The sequence below is a fragment of the Phyllobates terribilis genome, unplaced genomic scaffold (assembly GCF_046119375.1).
Source record: "Phyllobates terribilis strain yellow unplaced genomic scaffold, ASM4611937v1 Scaffold_3__8_contigs__length_932513732, whole genome shotgun sequence".
Taxonomy (NCBI): domain Eukaryota; kingdom Metazoa; phylum Chordata; class Amphibia; order Anura; family Dendrobatidae; genus Phyllobates; species Phyllobates terribilis.
In genome coordinates this window covers 648597647-648617803 of record NW_027362763.1, presented here as the reverse complement: position 1 = coordinate 648617803, position 20157 = coordinate 648597647, and the positions used below count along the sequence as shown (strand labels likewise).

The 20157-nt window shown below is 44.1% G+C and overlaps 1 protein-coding gene across 1 annotated transcript in view; it reads left to right on the top strand.

Annotated features, from left to right (window-relative positions):
• Positions 1–19793, top strand: part of GNMT (glycine N-methyltransferase) — a 129407-nt gene extending 109614 nt beyond the window's left edge. Inside the window, exon 6 of the mRNA XM_073673278.1 lies at positions 19255–19793. Coding sequence (XP_073529379.1) covers positions 19255–19426 — 172 coding nt within the window. The 3' untranslated portion in view covers positions 19427–19793. The remainder of the gene's footprint in view (positions 1–19254) is intronic.
• Positions 19794–20157: the final 364 nt, after the last annotated feature.

The following is a 20157-nucleotide window of genomic DNA, read 5'->3' as shown; positions in this document are numbered from 1 at the left end:
AAATTGGTATTCTATACACAGGTGTTATATCTTGCAACACAGATAGGCTACTCCACTGACTAACACACTCTGCAATAGGCCAAAAAGGATTAGCTTTGCTAGATTCAGCCAAATGCTGTGAAAAAAACTTGCACAGCACTGGCACAGACCTGCCTGGCAAAAACTGATAGGAACTCATGTAACCTAGTCCTGAAAAGGACTCCAATTACAATTAGTCTTTACTCCCACAATCTATCTATTTAAGAGCACAGACCTGCCTGATAAAAGTCGTAGGAAATGCTGTAACCTAGTCCTTAAAAGGACTGCAATCACAACTATTCCCTACTCCCAAGCTATCTGTATATTTGTGCGAAAATTGGCTTGAAATTAACAAGGTATAGCGCACACAGCAACAGCGGTGCCGTCTAACACGCAGCTGCAGCAGTGAGAAAATGGTGGCGACGGGGAAAATGGCTTGGTCTTATAGGGCAAGGACATGTGACATACACTGCCAATCACACATGCCCTTGCTTGTGTGAAAAAAAGCACTTTGCTCCGTGTGTGCGCTGCTGATAGGCTGACAGATTGCACCTCCCCACTGCAAATGCGGGAAAGAGAAAAAAAAATGGAGATCTTCATTGTTCCTGCAGAGATCCATCCCCTGCCCCTCCCCCCGCCCCGCTGTACACTCAAACTGCGTATTAACATTAATTTTCATCATTACTGAGAAAAAATCCAGTTATGATTTTGGTGCACGAACAGTTATCGAACATAACCTCGAACAGCCGAATTTTTCTCAAATTGTTCGTGTTCGCCGACCGGCTCGAACACCGCCCAAAACCGCTCGAATTTGAGATTGGCGAACAGTTCGAGTAGAACAACGCTCATCTCTAGTCAACACCTAAGTTATACCCACACTGTTCTCCTTGATGACTCGCATAGGGCTGGTCATGGGATATTCCCAACATTTAGGATATCTTCTCTCCTGACACTAATAGAAGTAAGATATCGTCGTCATATTTTTATATCGGGTTTTACCTTTTCATAGACATGGCTGTTGTCAGCGATCTTTCACTATTGATTTGGGGCTTATAGGCTGGTGTCATAGTTCTGAAAAAAATATGCATATTCTTTGATTAGTCCTGAAATTGAAGATGTATATCACATCAGTATTGGATCTATAAAAACCCCAATATTCATAACTTTCCATCAGAGATACAAAGCCTGGGGAAGTCCTTTCATCCTAACAGCTCATCCTGGAGAGGAGTCTACAGCTCCGCCTCTAATCAAATGAACATCAAACTTCATGTCTGTTCACACAGTAGGTATGGTGCCTTAATTGTTCTGGTCACAGCTGGTCGCCCTGTCCTCAGAGGATTTTAATTAGTTTTAACACTCCCCAGCCATATGTAATTTTCTCACTTCCCCTATATTAAACTGTGTAATTCTACTTCAAGGATTGTAAGCTCCTGTCCTTCTACTGGAAATTCAGTGTGAGAGAGGGTGAATGTCCCCTCACTAAAGTGGTTTTCTGGATCTTTATTTTTCTATGACAATATGTGCATGTAGTCCTAATGCAATTTCCATCTTTTTGCACTACTATACTAATTGACACCATATGACTCTATATAATCCCTGTTGCATTGGCACTTTAAACTTTATTAAGGATGCACTGTTTGTTTACTTTGCACATGACACTTTATACCCACTGAAGGGTTTTTAGTATATTTGTGTGTATTTGTGAAAATCCTGAATGTAGTTTGTCTCATTGGATTGTTATACCTATTTTTGTATACTGTATGATCTCTGGAGTGGTGTGGCATTTTTTTCCTTCATGATAAAAATTCCTTGTTATGGATTTTCTAAATAATTTTCAATAAAGATTTACTATATTTTAGTGAAGTTACATCTGTTTCCACTTTCTCTTTGGACATTACAGGTATTAACCATGCAGGGTGCCCAAACTTTTGCATCAGGCCATCTTCATTTTTGCAATTTTTAAAATGTAAGGGATGAAAAATATATATATTTTTGCCTAAAATACAAAGGAAATGTGTCATCTTTAACTTTAGGCCTGATCATTTCACCTTTAACTTGCTTAACTGTTCACAACAGTAATTTTGACAGACGGGTGGATATGCCACAGTATACTTTCATTATAAATATGCCCAGCCATAACATTTATGTGTGTACAGTATGTGTATATAACACATGTACATCTACATACAGTTAGGTCTAGAAATATTTGAACGGTGACTTTTGGCATTTTAGCCATTTACCAGGAACATATTTCAGATCCAGTTTTAGAATCAATCTGGGTGTAAACTGCTGATTCTCAGCTTTAATCTGAGGGATTCACATGCTAATTGGAGAAAGTGTTTAGGAATTACAGCTCTTTGATAGGGAGCTGCCTTATGTTAAAGGGACCAAAAGTAATTGGATTACTATCTCAGAAGCTCTTTAATGGGCTGCATGGGCTTTTCACTCATTAATCATCATCATCAATTAAGCAGGTAAAAGGGCTGGAGCTGATTCCAGGTGTGACATTTGCATTTGGAAGCTGTAGCTGTGAACCCGCAACATGCATTTAGAGGAATTCTCAATGGAAAAGAAACAGACCATCATTAAGCTGAAAAAAAGAAATCCATCACAGAGAGAGCAGAAATGTTAGGAGGGGCCATATCACCAGTTTGTACATTCTTCAAAAAAAGTGCGCAGTGGTGAGATGGGAACTCAGAAAGACCTGGATGCCCACGGAAGACACCAGTGGTGGATGATCACAGAATCCTTCCCATGGTGAAGAAAAACCCCTTAACAACATCCCCCCAAATGAACACCACTCTGCAGAAAGTTGGTGTCTTAATATCTCAGTCCACCATAAAGAAAAGACTTCATGAGAGCAAATACCGAAGGGTCACCACAACCATTAATCAGCCGGTAAATAAGAAGGCCGGATTAGACTTTACCAAAAAAACATCAAAAGAAGCCGCCCAGGCCTGTAAAAGATAACCAAGATATACACTACCGTTCAAAAGTTTGGGGTCACCCAGACACTTGTGTTTTCCATGATACTTTTATTTATCAAATGAGTTGCAAAATGATTAGAAAATATCGTCCAGAAATTAACAAGGTTAGAAATAATGATTTTTATTAGAAAGAATAATTTTCTCCTTCACACTTTGCTTTGGTCACAGAATGCTCCTTTGCAGCAGTTCCAGCATTGCAGACCTTTTTCGAGATGTTAATTTGCTGAGGTCATCTTGAGACATTTCCCCCCATGCTTCTTAAAGCCCGTGCCACAAGTTGGATTGGCTTGATGGGCACTTTTTGCACCATACGGTCAAGCTGCTCCCACAACAGCTCAATGGGGTTGAGATCTGGTGACTGCGCTGGCCACTCCATTACAGATAGAATACCAGCCGCCTGCTTCTTCCCTAAATAGTTTATGCATTTGGAGGTGTGCTTTGGGTCATTGTCCTGTTGTAGGATGAAATTGGCTCCAATCAAGCGCTGTCCACAGGGTATGGCATGGCGTTGCAAAATGGAGTGATAGCCTTCCTTATTCAAAATCCCATTTACCTTGTACAAATCTTCCACTTTACCAGCACCAAAGCAACCCCAGACTATTAACATAGTAACATAGTTAGTAAAGCCGAATAAAGACTTGCGTCCATCAAGTTCGACCTGTTAGTTCTGTAATTGCTAAAGTTGATCCAGAGGAGGGCAAAAACCCCAAATGATTTAGCCAATCTTCACCTGAGGAAAAATTCCCTCCCGACTCTGAAACCAGCAGTCAGAATAAATCCCTGTATCAACCTACTATTTTATTTTATTTTTGAGTATACGCTGAAATCTGCCTGGTATCTAGAAATGCATCCAATCCCTTCTTGAACGGGTTTAGTGAATCCGACATTACCGTCTCCTCACTCAGTGAATTCCATATTCTCACTGCTCTTACCGTAAAGAACCCCTTCCTATGCTGGTGCTGAAACTTTTTCTCTTCCAGTCTTAGTGAGTGCCCTCTTGTTACCGTAATATCCCTCCTTTTGAACAAATCCCGGGCAAGATCTCTATACTGTCCCCTAACATATTTGTACACATTTATTATGTCCCCCCTCAACCTTCTCTTTTCCAGGCTGAATAGTCCTAGTTTTGCCAACCTCTCTGGGTATTGCAGTCCCTCCATTCCCTTTATTAATTTTGTTGCCTTCCTTTGTACCTTTTCAAGCTCGTTTATATCCTTTCTATATATTGGGGCCCATAACTGAGCACAGTATTCCAAGTGTGGTCTGACCAGTGCTTTGTACAGTGGAAGAACAATGTTCTCATCCTTTGCAGCTATACCTCTTCTGATACATCCCATTACCCTGTTTGCCCTTACAGCAGCCGCCTGACTTTGGGCACTCCAATTTAGTTTGCTATCAATCAAGATGCCCAAGTCCTTCTCCATCTCTGAATTTCCCCAATGATTTCCCATTCAGTGAGTACTGGTGACTTACATTTTTCCTTCCCATATGTATGACCTTACATTTCTCCTCGTTAAACCTCATTTGCCATTTAATGCTCCACCTACCCAGCTTATCCAAATCCCTCTGTAGGTCTGCACTGTCCTGTATTAATTGTTTTACATAACTTTGTGTCATCTGCAAATATTGATATTTTACTATTTATCCCGTTGACTATGTCGTTAATAAAGATATTAAATAACATTGGGCCTAGTACAGACCCCTGTGGTACCCCACTAGTGACGCTTACCCAATCTGAGTATATTCCATTTATAACCACCCTCTGCATTCTATCCTTTAGCCAGTTAGCTACCCACTTGCAGACATTTTCCCCCAGCCCCATCATTCTCATTTTGTATACCAACCTATTATGTGGCACGCTATCGAACGCTTTTGAAAAGTCGAGATACACGACATCCACTGGTTCCCCCTGATCTACTCGAGAGCTAACCTCCTCGTAGAAGTCAATCAGGTTTGTTTGGCAGGAGCGATTCCTCATGAATCCATGTTGGTTCGGGGTTAATAGATTATTAGCATCAAGATGCTCCGTAATTGCCTCTTTAATGAAGCTTTCAAAAATTTTGCCCACAACGGACGTCAGACTCACCGGCCGATAGTTTCCGGCGTCACTTTTTGCTCCCTTTTTGAATATTGGCACTACATTCGCCTGTCGCCAATCAAGTGGCACAGACCCAGTCTCAACAGAGTCCTTGAATATAAGATATAACGGTCTGTCTATCACATTACTTAGTTCCCTTAGTACCCGTGGGTGTATGCCATCAGGTCCTGGTGATTTGTTTATTTTAATGTTACTGAGGCGTTTCTGTACCCCAGCTTGGGTTAGATTTGTCATACTTAGTGGAGGATTAAGCTGGTCACTTCTCATTTCTCCTGTTAGTTCTATTTCCTTTGTGAAAGTTGTCGAAAAAAAATTATTTAATAGATTAGCTTTATCCTCATCTTTCTCTATGATTTTGCCTTCCTCACTTTTTATCGGTCCAATATTATCCGATTTAATCCTTTTACTATTTATATACGTAAAGAACAGTTTGGGATTTGATCTACTTTCCCTAGCAATACGTCTCTCTGTTTCCTCCTTCGCTATTTTTATTTGTTTTTTACAGATTCTCGTTTTTTCCTTGTAACACATTAGTGCCTCCTTACTGTTTTCCTGTTTTAACCTCTTGAATGCCTCTTTTTTGCTATTTAACGCCCCTTTTACGTTCTTGTTCAACCATATTGGTTTCCCCTTATTTCTGGCCCTTTTATTCCCATACGGTATATACCTCTCGCACTGAGTATTCAGAATTCTTTTGAAGGTTTCCCATTTACTAGTCGTATTCCTTTGATTAAGAACTTTGTCCCAGTCAATAAGTTGAAGGTTTTCTATCAGCTGATCAAACTTCGCCCTCCTAAAGTTTAATGTTTTTGGTGTTCCCTTATTGATAACCCTACTGAAGGGCATTTTGAAGTCGATAATATTATGATCGCTATTACCTAGGTGCCCCCCTATCTGTACCTCAGTTATTCTATCAGATTACCTCCACCATGCTTGACAGATGGCGTCAGGCACTCTTCCAGCATCTTTTCAGTTGTTCTGCGACTCACAAATGTTCTTCTGTGTGATCCAAACACCTCAAACTTTGATTCGTCTGTCCATAAAACTTTTTTCCAATCTTCCTCTGTCCAATGTCTGTGTTCTTTTGCCCATGTTAATCTTTTCCTTTTATTAGCCAGTCTCAGATATGGCTTTTTCTTTGCCCTGAAGGCCAGCATCCCGGAGTCGCCTCTTCACCGTAGACGTTGACACTGGCGTTTTGCGTGTACTATTTAATGAAGCTGCCAGTTGAGGAGCTGTGAGGCGTCGATTTCTCACACTAGAGACTCTAATGTACTTGTCTTGTTGCTCAGTTGTGCAGCGGGGCTCCCACTTCTCTTTCTACTCTGGTTGGAGCCTGTTTGTGCTCTCCTCTGAAGGGAGCAGTACACACCGTTGTAGGAAATCTTCAGTTTCTTGGCAACTTCTCGCATGGAATAGCCTTCATTTCTAAGGACAAGAATAGACTGTCGAGTTTCACATGAAAGTTCTCTTTTTCTGGCCATTTTGAGAGTTTCATAGAACAAACAAATGTAATGCTCCAGATTCTCAACTAGCTCAAAGGAAGGTCAATTTTATAGCTTCTCAAATCAGCCAAAGCATTTTCAGCCGGGCTAACATACTTGTGCAAGGGTTTTCTAGGGTTTTCTAAACATCCATTAGCCTTCTTAAACAGTTAGCAAACACAATGTACCATTAAAACACTGGAGTGGTGGTTGTTGGAAATTGACCTCTATACACCTATGTAGATATTGCAATAAAAACAAGACGTTTGCAGCTAGAATAGTCATTTACCACATTAACAATGTATAGAGTGGATTTCTGATTCATTTAATGTTACCTTCATTGAAAAAAAAAGTTCTTTTCTTTCAAAAATAATGACATTTCTAAATGACCCCAAACTTTTGAACGGTAGTGTATCTGCAATAGAATGATGGGAAGAAGAAAGTCTGGAGAAGTCGTGGAGGGGCTCCTGATCTTTGGCACATCTTCTATAACACATGGTGAAGTTGGTGTGATGGCGCGGACATGCATGGCTTCTAATGACACTGGGTCACTAGTAGTTATTGATGATGAGACTGAAGACAGAAGCAGCCGGATGAATCCTGTGTGTACAGGGCGAGACTTTCTGCTCAGATTCAACCAAATGTAGCAAGGTTGATTGTCCATCTTTGCTGTTAAACGCCATCCAATCACTCACCCAAAACATCCTGCGAAAGTAAAGAAGTGGAATATTCTGCAATGGCCGAGTCCTCACCATATCTCAGCCCATCGAGCCGCATTTCACAGGCTGAAGACAAAACTGATGGCAGAAGGAGCCACAAACAAGAGAGAACTGAAGTTACTGCAGGAAAGGCGGTAAAGCCTCACACAGGAGGAAACCAGCGATGGTGACGTCCATGGCCTCCAGACTTCAGACTGTCAGTCCTGCAAAGGATTCTCTACAAAGTGGTAAACATGGACATTTTATTCATGGGAAAGTGAATTTGTCCAATTACTTCTGAGCCTCTAAAAAGAGGAAGCTTTGTAGGAAAATGGCTGCAATGCAGTGGCGGCAGACCATGTGGTCTCTATGGAGCCTGTGAGTCGGGAGGCCCCATGCCAGCACCACCCCTGATGCCAGCGCCGGCACTAAACCATCTCAGACAGATGTCTTTCCAGCTTCTGTTTGAAGAGTTCCATTGAAGGAGAACTCACCCCCTCTCGCGGTAGCCTGTTCCTGGATGCCGATACAGTTGAAAACAATGATGGGAGAGGGGACAGCGTCCACTGATGCTCCCTCTCCCATCATTTCCCCTCTGCATCTGAGCTCTGTGACGTCTCAGCGCAGAGGGCATGATGACGTCACTACAGCGCACCCTCTGTGCCGAGCAGTGCAGAGGGACAGAAGACCAGAGACTGCAGAGACCGGAGCAGTGCGGGAACAAAGAGATGTGGGTACTGTTTTTTTTTTTATGTATGGAGCACTATATGGGACTCATTATTTTGTAATACTATATGGAGGACTATGTGGGGTCCATTATTCTGTATGGAGGACTATATGTGGGCCCCTTATACTGTATGGAGCACTATATGGGGCCCATTATACTGTAATACTATATGGAGGACTATGTGGGGTCCATTATTCTGTATGGAGGACTATATGTGGGCCCCTTATACTGTATGGAGCACTATATGGGGCCCATTATACTGTATGGAGGACTACATGGGGCCCATTATACTGTATGGAGGACTATGTGGTGCTCATAATAGTGTAAGGAGAACTCTGTTTAGCCCATAATACTGTATGGAGGACTATGTGAGGCCATTATGCTGTATGAGCACTATATGGGGCCCATTATACTGTATGGAGGGCTATATGGGCCGATTATACTGTATGGAGGACAATGTGGTCCCTACAATACTGTATGGAGGACTAAGTGGTCCCTACAATACTGTATGGAGGACTATGTGGCGCCCATAACACTGTATGGAGAACTACAGTGGGCGAAATAATTATTTGATCCCGTGCTGTTTTTGTAAGTTTGCCCAATGACAAAGACATTTACAGTCTATAATTTTGATAAGTTAATTTTAACATTGAGAGATAGAATATTCCCCCCAATAAATTAAGAAAATCACATTGTATAAATTAGATACATTTTTTTGCATTTTGCAGTGAGAAATAAGTATTTGATCCCCTACAAACCATTATGAGTTCTGGCTCCTACAGACCAGTTAGACGCTTCTAATCAACTCGTTACCTGCATTAAAGACAGCTGTCTTACATAGTCACCTGTATAAAAGACTCCTGTCCACAGACTCAATTAATCAGTCAGACTCTAACCTCTACAACATGGGCAAGACCAAAGAGCTTTCTAAGGATGTCGGGGACAAGATCATAGACCTGCACAAAGCTGGAATGGGCTACAAAACCATAAATAAGACGCTGGGTGAGAAGGAGACAACTGTTGGTGCAATAGTAAGAAAATGGAAGAGACACAAAATGACTGTCAATTAACATTAATCTAGGGCACCATGCAAAATCTCACCTCGTGGGGTTTCCTTGATCATGAGGAAGGTGAGAGATCAGCCTAAAACTACACGGAGGGAACTTGTTAATGATCTCAAGGCAGCTGGGACCACAGTCACCAAGAAAACCATTGGTAACACATTACGCCTTAAAGGTTTAAAATCCTGCAGTGCCCGCAAGGTCCCCCTGCTCAAGAAGGCACATGTGCAGGCCCGTCTGAAGTTTGCCAATGAACACCTGGGTGATGCTATGAGTTATTGGGAGAAGGTGCTGTGGTCAGATGAGACATAAATTGAGCTCTTTGGCATTAACTCAACTCCGTGTTTGGAGAAATGCTGCCTATGACCCAAAGAACACCATCCCCACTGTCAAGCATGGAGGTGGAAACATTATGCTTTGGGGGTGTTTCTCTGCTAAGGGCACAGGACTACTTCACCACATCAATGGGAGAATGGATGGAGCCATGTACCGTAAAATCCTGAGTGACAACCTGCTTGGATAAAGTCGCGGACCAACCTTGATATTAAAAAAGTGTCTACAATTGAGGAAGTTTTTCTTTATTGTCAGGTATTCCCACAGCGATGACATCGGGGACATCACGCAATATCTCACCATGCAGTCACTGTGTCACTGATTTCATCTGAAATCGCGAGCACACGATCCAGACTACTCACTGCTTAGGTATCGGCAAGTGACCAGTGAGCATATGGCGTCACACCTCTGGATTCCAACGCATAGAATACGTGTTTACGCCCTCCGTACGGTTACGGTCTGCTTCACGATAGCCCAATTAGTATTAGTCTGTGTGCACACTATGCGTTTTTTAAGTGTTTCCGCAGCGGCAATCCCGCCGCAGAAACGCTTAAAAAACGCTTGGTAGAAGGTCTGCAATGTTCCCCAATGACAATCTGCATGTGCTGTGCACATGCTGCGGAAATTTCCGCTGCGGATTATCATTGCGGAAAAATCCGCAGCACTACCAATTATTTTGCGGAATCGTTGCATTTTTGCCGCCATTGACTCGCTTAATACCCGCATGACTACATGTGCACATGCGGATATTAAGCGATTCAATGTGCGGATGGTACCCGGGTTTGGAGAAGAGGAGGCTCTCATCCAGACCCGAGTACCATAGTACCTGTAAAAAAAAAAAAAAGAATTTAAAATAAAAAAAATACATTATACTCAACTTCTGATGGCCCCCAGTCTCCATAGTGATGCGTCTTGGCTCTCCGGCAGCTCGCGATGGTCTAAAAGGACCTGCCATGACGTCATTTAGTCATGTGACGGGTCACGCGACCACTGACGTCGGCGGTCGCGTGACCTGTCACATGACTAAATGACGTCATGGAAGGTCCTTTTACACAACCGCGAGACACCGGGGAGACCAGACGCATCGGATAAGGAGACCGGGGGCCATCGGAAGGTGAGTATAATGTTTTTTTTTTTTTATTTTTTACCATTTTTATCTTTTTTTTTTAACTATCTTGGTCACTCTATATAAAATCCATGCCGGTTGCATGGATTTATATAGTGTGACCAAGTTGTCAAGCACTTTCCAAGTGATGCTAAAATCGCTTGGAAAGTACTTGACAACCCGCATGCGGAAATGCATGTGAAAAACGCTTCACTTACGCTTGTCCCTGGCAGGAAAAACGCATGTAAAATCCGCATGCACAATCCGCATGCATTTTTTCTGCCAGGGAGATGCAGAAATGCTCAGGAAAAAGCCTTATTTTCTGCCACCACCGGCTGAGTTTGAAATATAATACAGGCCTGGCCGGACACCTGCGTTCTGGTAGCGTATATGGCTTCAGGGAAGGGAACGATTACAGGACAAAAGAAACAGAACTATTACATTTTATATTTAATCCAAAAGGAAGGCAGTTTTAGGAAAAATATACAAAGATTTTAAAAAGGGCTCAATATTATTATTATTACAATACAGTTACACAAAATAATAAGGATTAAAGGAGAACTTACTCTATAAAGATCGCTGCGACGATTCAGTATAGCCGGATGGGAGCTATCCTTATGACAATTCAGCGGAACGTGACCCCTTGCTTATACATATGCTCCCTGCAATGATTATGAATCAATCTTCTCTTGTCTCTTTTATGCTGAAGGGGAAGATCTGTCCACACACCCCCTGTGCTGACATCACAGGGGCTTGACTCCACCCTTAATGTTTGTATTAAAAACCTGTTTTTTGGGATAACTTATTGTGCGTTGATCCCAGAAGCCCAAAAGTGATACCAAATTTTCTATTAATGATTTTACCTTTATTCAGAGACCAGACATCACATAGTTGCAGTCTGCTATTCTGGTGTTTTTGCGCTACCGCTCCCTGATTTGGCTTAACGCAATGAGAAAATATGCATACATTCCTTGGCTGACCCTGCCACTAAAAATATAGGTCCCATTATTGTCGGACGTATGGAACTTACAATATTTCATATTTTGTTTTCGGCTCCGGAGTGCCTGGAAGCTCGGGAAGCAAGCTTCCACAGTTAAACATCAATTATTGCAAGCCTGCGTTTTAAACGCCCCCTGCCTTTTCCAGGGGAAATCTACTCACATTTTAAGTAGGCTGGTGGCACCTATGTGGCCAGCATTTGTGTACAAGGCCTTACTCATGAGTGTGCTAATTAGTGTGCTAATCCTCCAATTGGGGCTTTGTGCTGATATTTTTATGGAGACAGTTCTTGTACTGACAAGTGGTGAGGGGAGCTTCAGGGGGGAGAAATGATTAATATTTTCTTAATATCTCCCTGACATTAATATCTCCATGACATTTATCAAATATAATGATTTAAAAATTATAGTGGAATATTATAATATGTTATGTAAAAGCAGAAAAAAAGCATATGGCCCAATGGCCTAATTTAAATATGTAATTTAACAGAGGATGAAAATCCTTGAATGAAACAGAATGTATGATGCTAGCAAAGATACCCCCAAAGTGAATTCCTCCACACTCACAGTATAATGACCCTACTGTACCCTTCTTCCTCAATCCCCCCAACAAAGAATTATGACCCCATCACAGTATGATTCTCCAACTGTAATCCCCACATAGTCCTCCATACAGTATAATGGGCTCCACATAATCCTCCATACAGTATAATGGCCCCACATAGTCCTCCATACAGTATAATGGCCCCACATAGTCCTCCATACAGTATAATGGCTCCACATAGTCCTCCATACAGTATAATGGCTCCACATAGTCCTCCATACAGAATAATGGGCACTACATAGTCCTCCATACAGTATAATAGCCCCACATAGTCCTCCATACAGTATAATGGCTCCACATAGTCCTCCATACAGTATAATGGGCTCCACATAGTCCTCATACAGTATAATGGCCCCACATAATCCTCATACAGTATAATGGCCCCACATAATCCTCATACAGTATAATGGCCCCACATAGTCCTCCATACAGTATAACGGCTCCACATAGTCCTCCATACAGAATAATGGGCACTACATAGTCTTCCATACAGTATAATGGGCCCCACTTAGTCCTCCATACAGTATAATGGCTCCACATAGTCCTCCATACAGAATAATGGCCCAACAAAGTCTTCCATACAGAATAATGGGCCCCGCATAATCCTCCATACAGTATAGTGGCCCCGCATAATCCTCCATACAGTATAATGAGCCCCACATAGTCCTCCATACAGTATAATAGCCCCACACTGTCCTCCATACAGTATAATGGCCACAAAGAGTTCTCCATACAGTATAATGGCCCCACATAGTCCTACATACAGTATAATGGCCCCCACATAGTCCTCCATACAGTATAATGGGCCCCACATAGTCCTCCATACAGTATAATGGGCCCCACATAGTCCTCCATACAGTATAATGGGCCCCACATAGTCCTCCATACAGTATAATGGGCCCCACATAGTCCTCCATACAGTATAATGGGCCCCACATAGTCCTCCATACAGTATAATGGCCTCACATAGTCCTCAATACAGTATAATGGCCCCACATAGTCCTCCATACAAAATAATGGCCCCACATAGTCCTCCATACAAAATAATGGCCCCACATAGTCCTCCATACAGTATAATGGTCCCACATAGTCCTCCATACAATATGCTGGGCCCCACATAGTCCTCCATGCAATATACTTGGCCCCACATAGTCCTCCATACAGTATAATGGCCCCCGCATAGTGCTCCATACAGTATAATGGCCCCCGCATAGTCCTCCATACAGTATAATGGGCACCACATAGTGCTCCATACAGTATAATGGCCCCCGCATAGTCCTCCATACAGTATAATGGGCCCCACATAGTCCTCCATACAGTATAATGGCTACAAAGAGTCCTCCATACAGTATAATAGCCCCACATAGTCCTCCATACAGTATAATGGCTACAAAGAGTCCTCCATACAGTATAATAGCCCCACACTGTCCTCCATACAGTATAATGGCCACAAAGAGTTCTCCATACAGTATAATGGGCCCACTTAGTCCTCCATACAGTATAATAGCCCCACATAGTCCTCCATACAGTATAATAGCCCCACATAGTCCTCCATACAGTATAATGGGCCCCACATAGTCCTCCATACAGTCTAACGGGCCTCACATGACTATACAGTATAATGGCCCCACATAGTGCTCCATACAGTATAATGGGCCTCTCATAGTGCTCCATACAGTATAATGGCCCCCACATAGTCCTCCATATGGAATAATGGGCCCCACAGTCCTCCATACAGTATACACTGCCCCACATAGTGCTCCGTACTGTATACATGGCCCTGCATGGTGCTCCGTACTGTATACATGGCCCCGCATGGTGCTCCGTACTGTATACATGGCTCCGCATGGTGCTCCTCACATGGCCCCGCATAGTGCTCTGTACTGTATACATGGCCCCGCATGGTGCTCCTCACAGTATACATGGCCCTGCAATAGTGCTCCGTACTGTATACATGGTCAGCGTGCGCCATCCCCCTTTCACTAGCGCCGCAGCCACTCTCCTCTGCGAGCGCCCTCCCATCAGGCCGCGCACGTCCTCCCATCAGGCCATGCGCCCTGATGGGAGGACGCGTGCAGAGGAGAGTGGCTGCAGCAGTATTGAGGCGATGGCTGATGGCCGGGCGGCTCAAAACCTCTGCTGCTGGAGCGGCCTGCGGGCAATTTCCCCTCTGCCCCCAGGGCCAGCCCGCCCCTGGCTATGTATGGAGGACTATGTGGCGCCCATAATACTGTATGGAGAACTATATAGGAAGAAAATGAATTTGTAAGTGCTGAGATCTGCTCTTATGTGACCCCGCCGAATATTAAGTCTGTTTTTTTTTTGGTGGAGGAGGGGGCCCAAATAGATTGGGGCCCCATGATTTCTATGCATGCCCCTGCTCAATCCTCAAACATTTCAAAGGAGATTTCTGTTCAACCCCTTTAATTAAACCTGAAAGTCAGAGGAGAGCTTAAATCACGAGGATTCGTCACTGGTCAAAGATTTCTGGACCTAACTACACATAGAAAAGTCATCTCTTTTTCTATGGGTTTCTTCTTTAGGCCGTGTTCCCTTGTAGCGTAAATGCTGCATTTTTTCTTCTGCACAAATCTGCTGCATTATCTAAGTGGATGTGATTTCATTAAAGCTCTAAAGACGCTGTTCAACTGTGTCTGAAAAAACACATGTAAAAATATATGTATAAAAACCCAGCTTCATTAAAGGGAATCTGTCAGCAGGATTTTGCTAAGTAAACTACAAGCAGTGTCATGTTGGTGCTGTTGCGCTGATTAAATTGATACCTGGGGTGAAGAAATCTGTCTTGTGGTTCTTGTGTAATCAGTGCTTGCAGTTTTGAGTTAATGAGATTCTTAATGAGAGGTAGGGTGTTATCCTGGCGGTACTAGAATACAGGGGGATAGGAGCGGTACTAGGATACAGTGGGATAGGAGCGGTACTAGGATACAGGGGGATAGGAGCGGTACTAGGATACAGGGGGATAGGAGCGGTACTAGGATACAGGGGGATAGGAGCGGTACTAGGATACAGGGGGATAGGAGCGGTACTAGGATACAGGGGGATAGGAGCGGTACTAGGATACAGGGGGGATAGGAGCGGTACTAGGATACAGGGGGGATAGGAGCAGTACTAGGATACAGGGGGATAGGAGCGGTACTAGGATACAGGGGGATAGGAGCGGTACTAGGATACAGGGGGGATAGGAGCGGTACTAAGATACAGGGGGATAGGAGCGGTACTAGGATACAGGGTGGATAGGAGCGGTACTAGGATACAGGGGGATAGGAGCGGTACTAGGATACATGGTGTGAAGACCCGGGGTCTTCCGTGGGCGTAACACTACTCATACAACACAGGGTGAGGGTAAAACAGCGTGGCAATATTTAATTGACCCATGTCATAGAAAATATTAAGGATTTCTCCAAACCCCTCATTCCCCCTCCTCTATACTATTTGTCACCCGACCAAGAGCTGACGCTCTAGAGAAGTGGCTAATATGCAAATAGCAGTACAAAAGAAGCCCCTCTCTTGCTCCCTCCCTTATCGACCATCTGTCAGTGTAAAAGAAGCTCTATGCAAATCGCAGCACACAGGAGAGGTGCAAACTTAAGTGGCACAGGCCTGTGATAAATATACACCTAGGTGAGAAGGCTGCAGTTCCTTGTTCAAAAGAATTCTCTTTCACCCCCAGGGCATTCCCCTTTTTCCCAACAGAAATCTACAGTCTGGCCGACGCCGACAGAAAATATGGAATATCGGAAGTTCTATACTTCCGACAATAATGGGACACATTTTTAGCGCAGGGTCAGCTAAGGAACAATACGCATAATTTTCCGTAACTGTATGACCCTCCGGTGAGCTATAATGCAAAAGTACTCAGAAAACCAACCGCAGTTATATCATGTCTAGTCTCTAAAGGAAGGTAAATTCGTAATAAAAAATATGGCCTCACTTTCGGGCTTCTGCGATCGACCAGCGAGAAGTTATTGGAGAAACTAGATATTTTAATAAAACCAAAAAGGGCGGAGACTACTCACGTGAAGTCATCACAGGGGAGTATGTGGGCAGGTTCCCCCTTCGGCATAAAATACCCAGCTGAAGATGGGTCCATACTTATGCCGGGAGGTATATATATATTGTAAGGCAGCGCTTGTCATCATCCTGGGGGATACTCGCTTCGCTGCGACAATCAATGCACACGTGCAATGTCTTTCCGGTATTCCACAATGCTGCAGTTTATTACTTCATCATAAACCGCATATGACCGGGTTCAACTTAGTGGCACGCTGACACACATATATACAGTATTCGTGAGCCAAGTGGCACACAGGCCCACTTGCTCCAGGTACAGCCTTCAGCAAGGTAATCATATACCAATGTCCATAGCAATGTCCATATAACGTAGAGTATTACCTTTGCCAGGTTTAGCTGTCTCAGTCCATTAGGTTTTCCACCACTGTGGCTTTAAGGCTTACCACACGTGGTCTCCTGACCTTATTCCATCCAAGACCACTGGCATCTCTCACACACAGATCCAGGCTCTGTCCTCCAGGACGTTTACATTCCAGCCTCTGGCACTCCAAGGCTTACTGGCATCACGTTCACACTCTCAGCGATCCAGGCTTCACCCTCCAGGAGTCCACCAGGCCTCACCAGGCTTCACACAAGCGGTGTTCCCTCCACACACAGGGAACAGCCTCATGCCTCTCACCCGGTGTCCACACGGGAACACCTCACACAGGAACTCCCAACACCCAGGAACACCTTCCCAAATCACCCAGGGTTTATATATCCTGTAGCACACACACACACAGACAGGACCTTGCTGATGTCACAGTCATGTGATCAGTCACCTGAGGGGGAAGAAAATAGCATAAACAGACATACTAGATCACTATAGCAATGCCGCTGCACCACAATATTCTATAAGCAAGGAGTCCCGTTCGATAACTGTCAAATCAATTGGAGCACCTCCCCTCTAGCTAAACTGAATCGTCTCTGCGATCTCTTTAGTAAGTTCTTCTTTAATCCCATTTATTTTGAGTAACTGTATATTCTGTACTGTATTTGACTCCTTTTGTAAAACCTTTTATATATTTTTCATAAACACTGCCTCGCTTTTGGATTAAATATAAAATGTAATAGTCTGTTCCTTCTGTCCTGTACTCATTCCTCCCTCGAAGCCATACGCTACCAGAAAGCAGGCGTCCGATCAGGCCTGTATTATATTTTAAAATTGATCGGTGGTGGCAGCGAATAATATTAAGTGTGTTATCGTGAGGCTATCAGTGATAGTACGAGGGCATATACATATATTCCATGTGTTGGAAGGTGGTGTGTATGCCGTACGCTCTCTGTTAGCCACTGATAACTACTTAGTGAGAACAGCAGAGAGCTGTTTGATCAAGAGATCACAGTGGGTGGTGTCTGTAAGTAAATCTGGATCCTGTGAATCCCTGACAAACCACCAAATGGACAACAAAACACATAGAACAGTCCCAGCAAATACTCAAGATGGTACAACATTACACAGTCCTCACCCTTCCGCTGGCCCGCCTGGGATAGAACAGCTGCGACTTTGGGACTTCCAGCGACAACCAACTCAACCAGTGGCCCCCTGCTTCTGGCGGGCCCCCACAGAGAGAAGGTAGTGGCAAGCTTAGGAAGCTAAAGGTCCATTGAGGTACAAGACCAGGACACCCGAAGGTCCCACCCTAGCCTCCCCGAGAGTTTGCATGGGGCCAAATGACCGGCTGGTCCCAATTTGGCTTCTCCAAATGTCTCCATGGGTTCCAAGCGACCAGAGGGCCCACCTGGCAACCCCAAATAACATATCCATGGGGCCAGTTGACTTCATCGTCCCAACCTGGTCTCCCCAAATGTATCCATGGGCTCTCTGATGGTCAATGGAGCAGATCCGTATCTTTACAGTCAGGGACGTATACCCTTAGGCCGGAATTATGTAGAATCCAAATCTGTGTCTCTTAGGTTAAAGCCATGCTTCCAATCTGATGGTCTGAAAGAGTCTGCTCTTTGATTCTTATTGTAAAGTCTCTTTCAATTCTCTTTGAAGCAGGATAGAAAAAAACATTTTTTATATTTACATATCTGGCTAAGGTCATCAGTCGCAGGTCAGAGGTACAGGTGCAGGGCTCACTCAGGTCTCATTGTTTGAGCTAATCAATTTACATAGTTGGTATAGCAGGGGGTTCTTTAAATCAACATTCAGCTGGCTTTAGTATGATATGTAATTAGCATACTAACAAACATCATTGTTTCACAACCAAGAGAAGATAACAATCAGGGTTATATGTATAATCGTATGTCCTTCTTGACCAGCCACAGAAATACACATATTTACAAGTCAACACAAACACAATAGTAAATTTCTCTTGGCTTAACAAATCAAGACCTTTTGGTGATTAAGTTAGAAAGCTGTGTCGTCACACAGGGGGATAGGAGCGGCACTACGATACACAGGGGGGATAGGAGCAGTACTATAATACGGGGGATAGGAGCGGTACTACGATAGGAGCCAGCACAGAGAGACAAGGTAAGGGGGTGACATAGCAGACATACAGGGGATGGGCGGGCAGAGAGGGTTAGGGTAGCAGAGCAGATATTTTTAATCCAGCACAATATAGAAGAACTATATTAGCAGAATGGATGTACTGGGCTCAGTGCGGGAGATTTGTGCTGTACTGCTGAGGATGAGGAGGACAAGAAGAACCAGCATGGCTTCTCTAACACTTACGCAGCAGTGAATTATAGAAGTCCTGGCCAATGAGGGGGGAGTGGGCAGGGCTAGCACTGCCTGTGAGGAAGCAGCCTGGCCAGAAAGAGCAGTATGTAAACACTTAGATTTATATTTGTCCCATCCAGACCTATTTTCTGAAGGATGGGTTGCTTGTGTGCAGATGTATAGTTTGTGGCCACACCTGATGGTACTTTTCAATGAGGTGCCCACCAGAGACTAGCTCGTTGGCAATGTGCAAGCATCTCAAATCACTGGGTGTGTAGTGACGGGGTGAAGGGTGAGCTGTATTATACCAAGATACAGATCCCGCCAGAATCCCAAACCTGCGGAGGCCACCATAATAAGGTGGCCATTCACTGATGACATCACTCTTTTTCCCCACAGCAAGTTCCGCCTGTCCTACTACCCCCATCGTCTGGAGTCTTTCACCGCTTTGCTGTATGAGGCCTTTGGAGGTCACTGTGAGCACATGGTGTACGGAGATTTTATGCCATATACTGCCGGCCAAGACACAGAGCCCTGTTACTTCATCCATGTCACCAAGAAAGCCACATGAGCAGAAGATATCCCAAAGGAAAGGAGCCTCATCTATAATGGATGCCCAAGAGGGGAGGAGCCTCATCCATACTGGATGCCTAAGAGGGGGAGGTGCTTCACCTACACTGGGAGCCTCAGAGGGAGAGGGGTTTCACCTACACCAAAGGCCCTAGAGGGGGAGGGGCTTCATCTACACTGGATGCCCCAGAGGGGGAGGGGCTTCACCTACATTGGATGCCCCATAGGGGGAAGGGCTTCACTTACAAAGGATGCCAAAGAGGGAGAGGGGCTTCACCTACAATGAACACCATCATTTTTGGGTTTACTGCTGCTTGTGCTGTAATTGGAGATGCTTTCTGTATGAATAAATCAGCCGATATTATCTACATTTTGTGCCGTGGTCATGCATAAACAAGGGTTATAAGCAGGCTAGAAACTTGACATTTGTACAAAGAGTGGTGAAAGGAGCTGAACAATATATATAACCTAATCTCTGCAGGACACAGCAAGGTTAAATTCCTACAGACAGAGTGCTACAAATAGGCAAACGCAGCGAGACAGCCTGACACGAGGAGAAGTCGCTTGATCACCACGGTGAGTAGGGTGGTGCTGAGAAAGCATGGGAGTTACCAACATGACACACTGACTGTGCTGCTTGTCGCTGACCCTGACTGTGCTGTGTGCTGCTGGGGGCTGACACTGACTGTGTATTGGAAGCTGACACTTACTGGGCAGTGCGTTGCTGGTTGC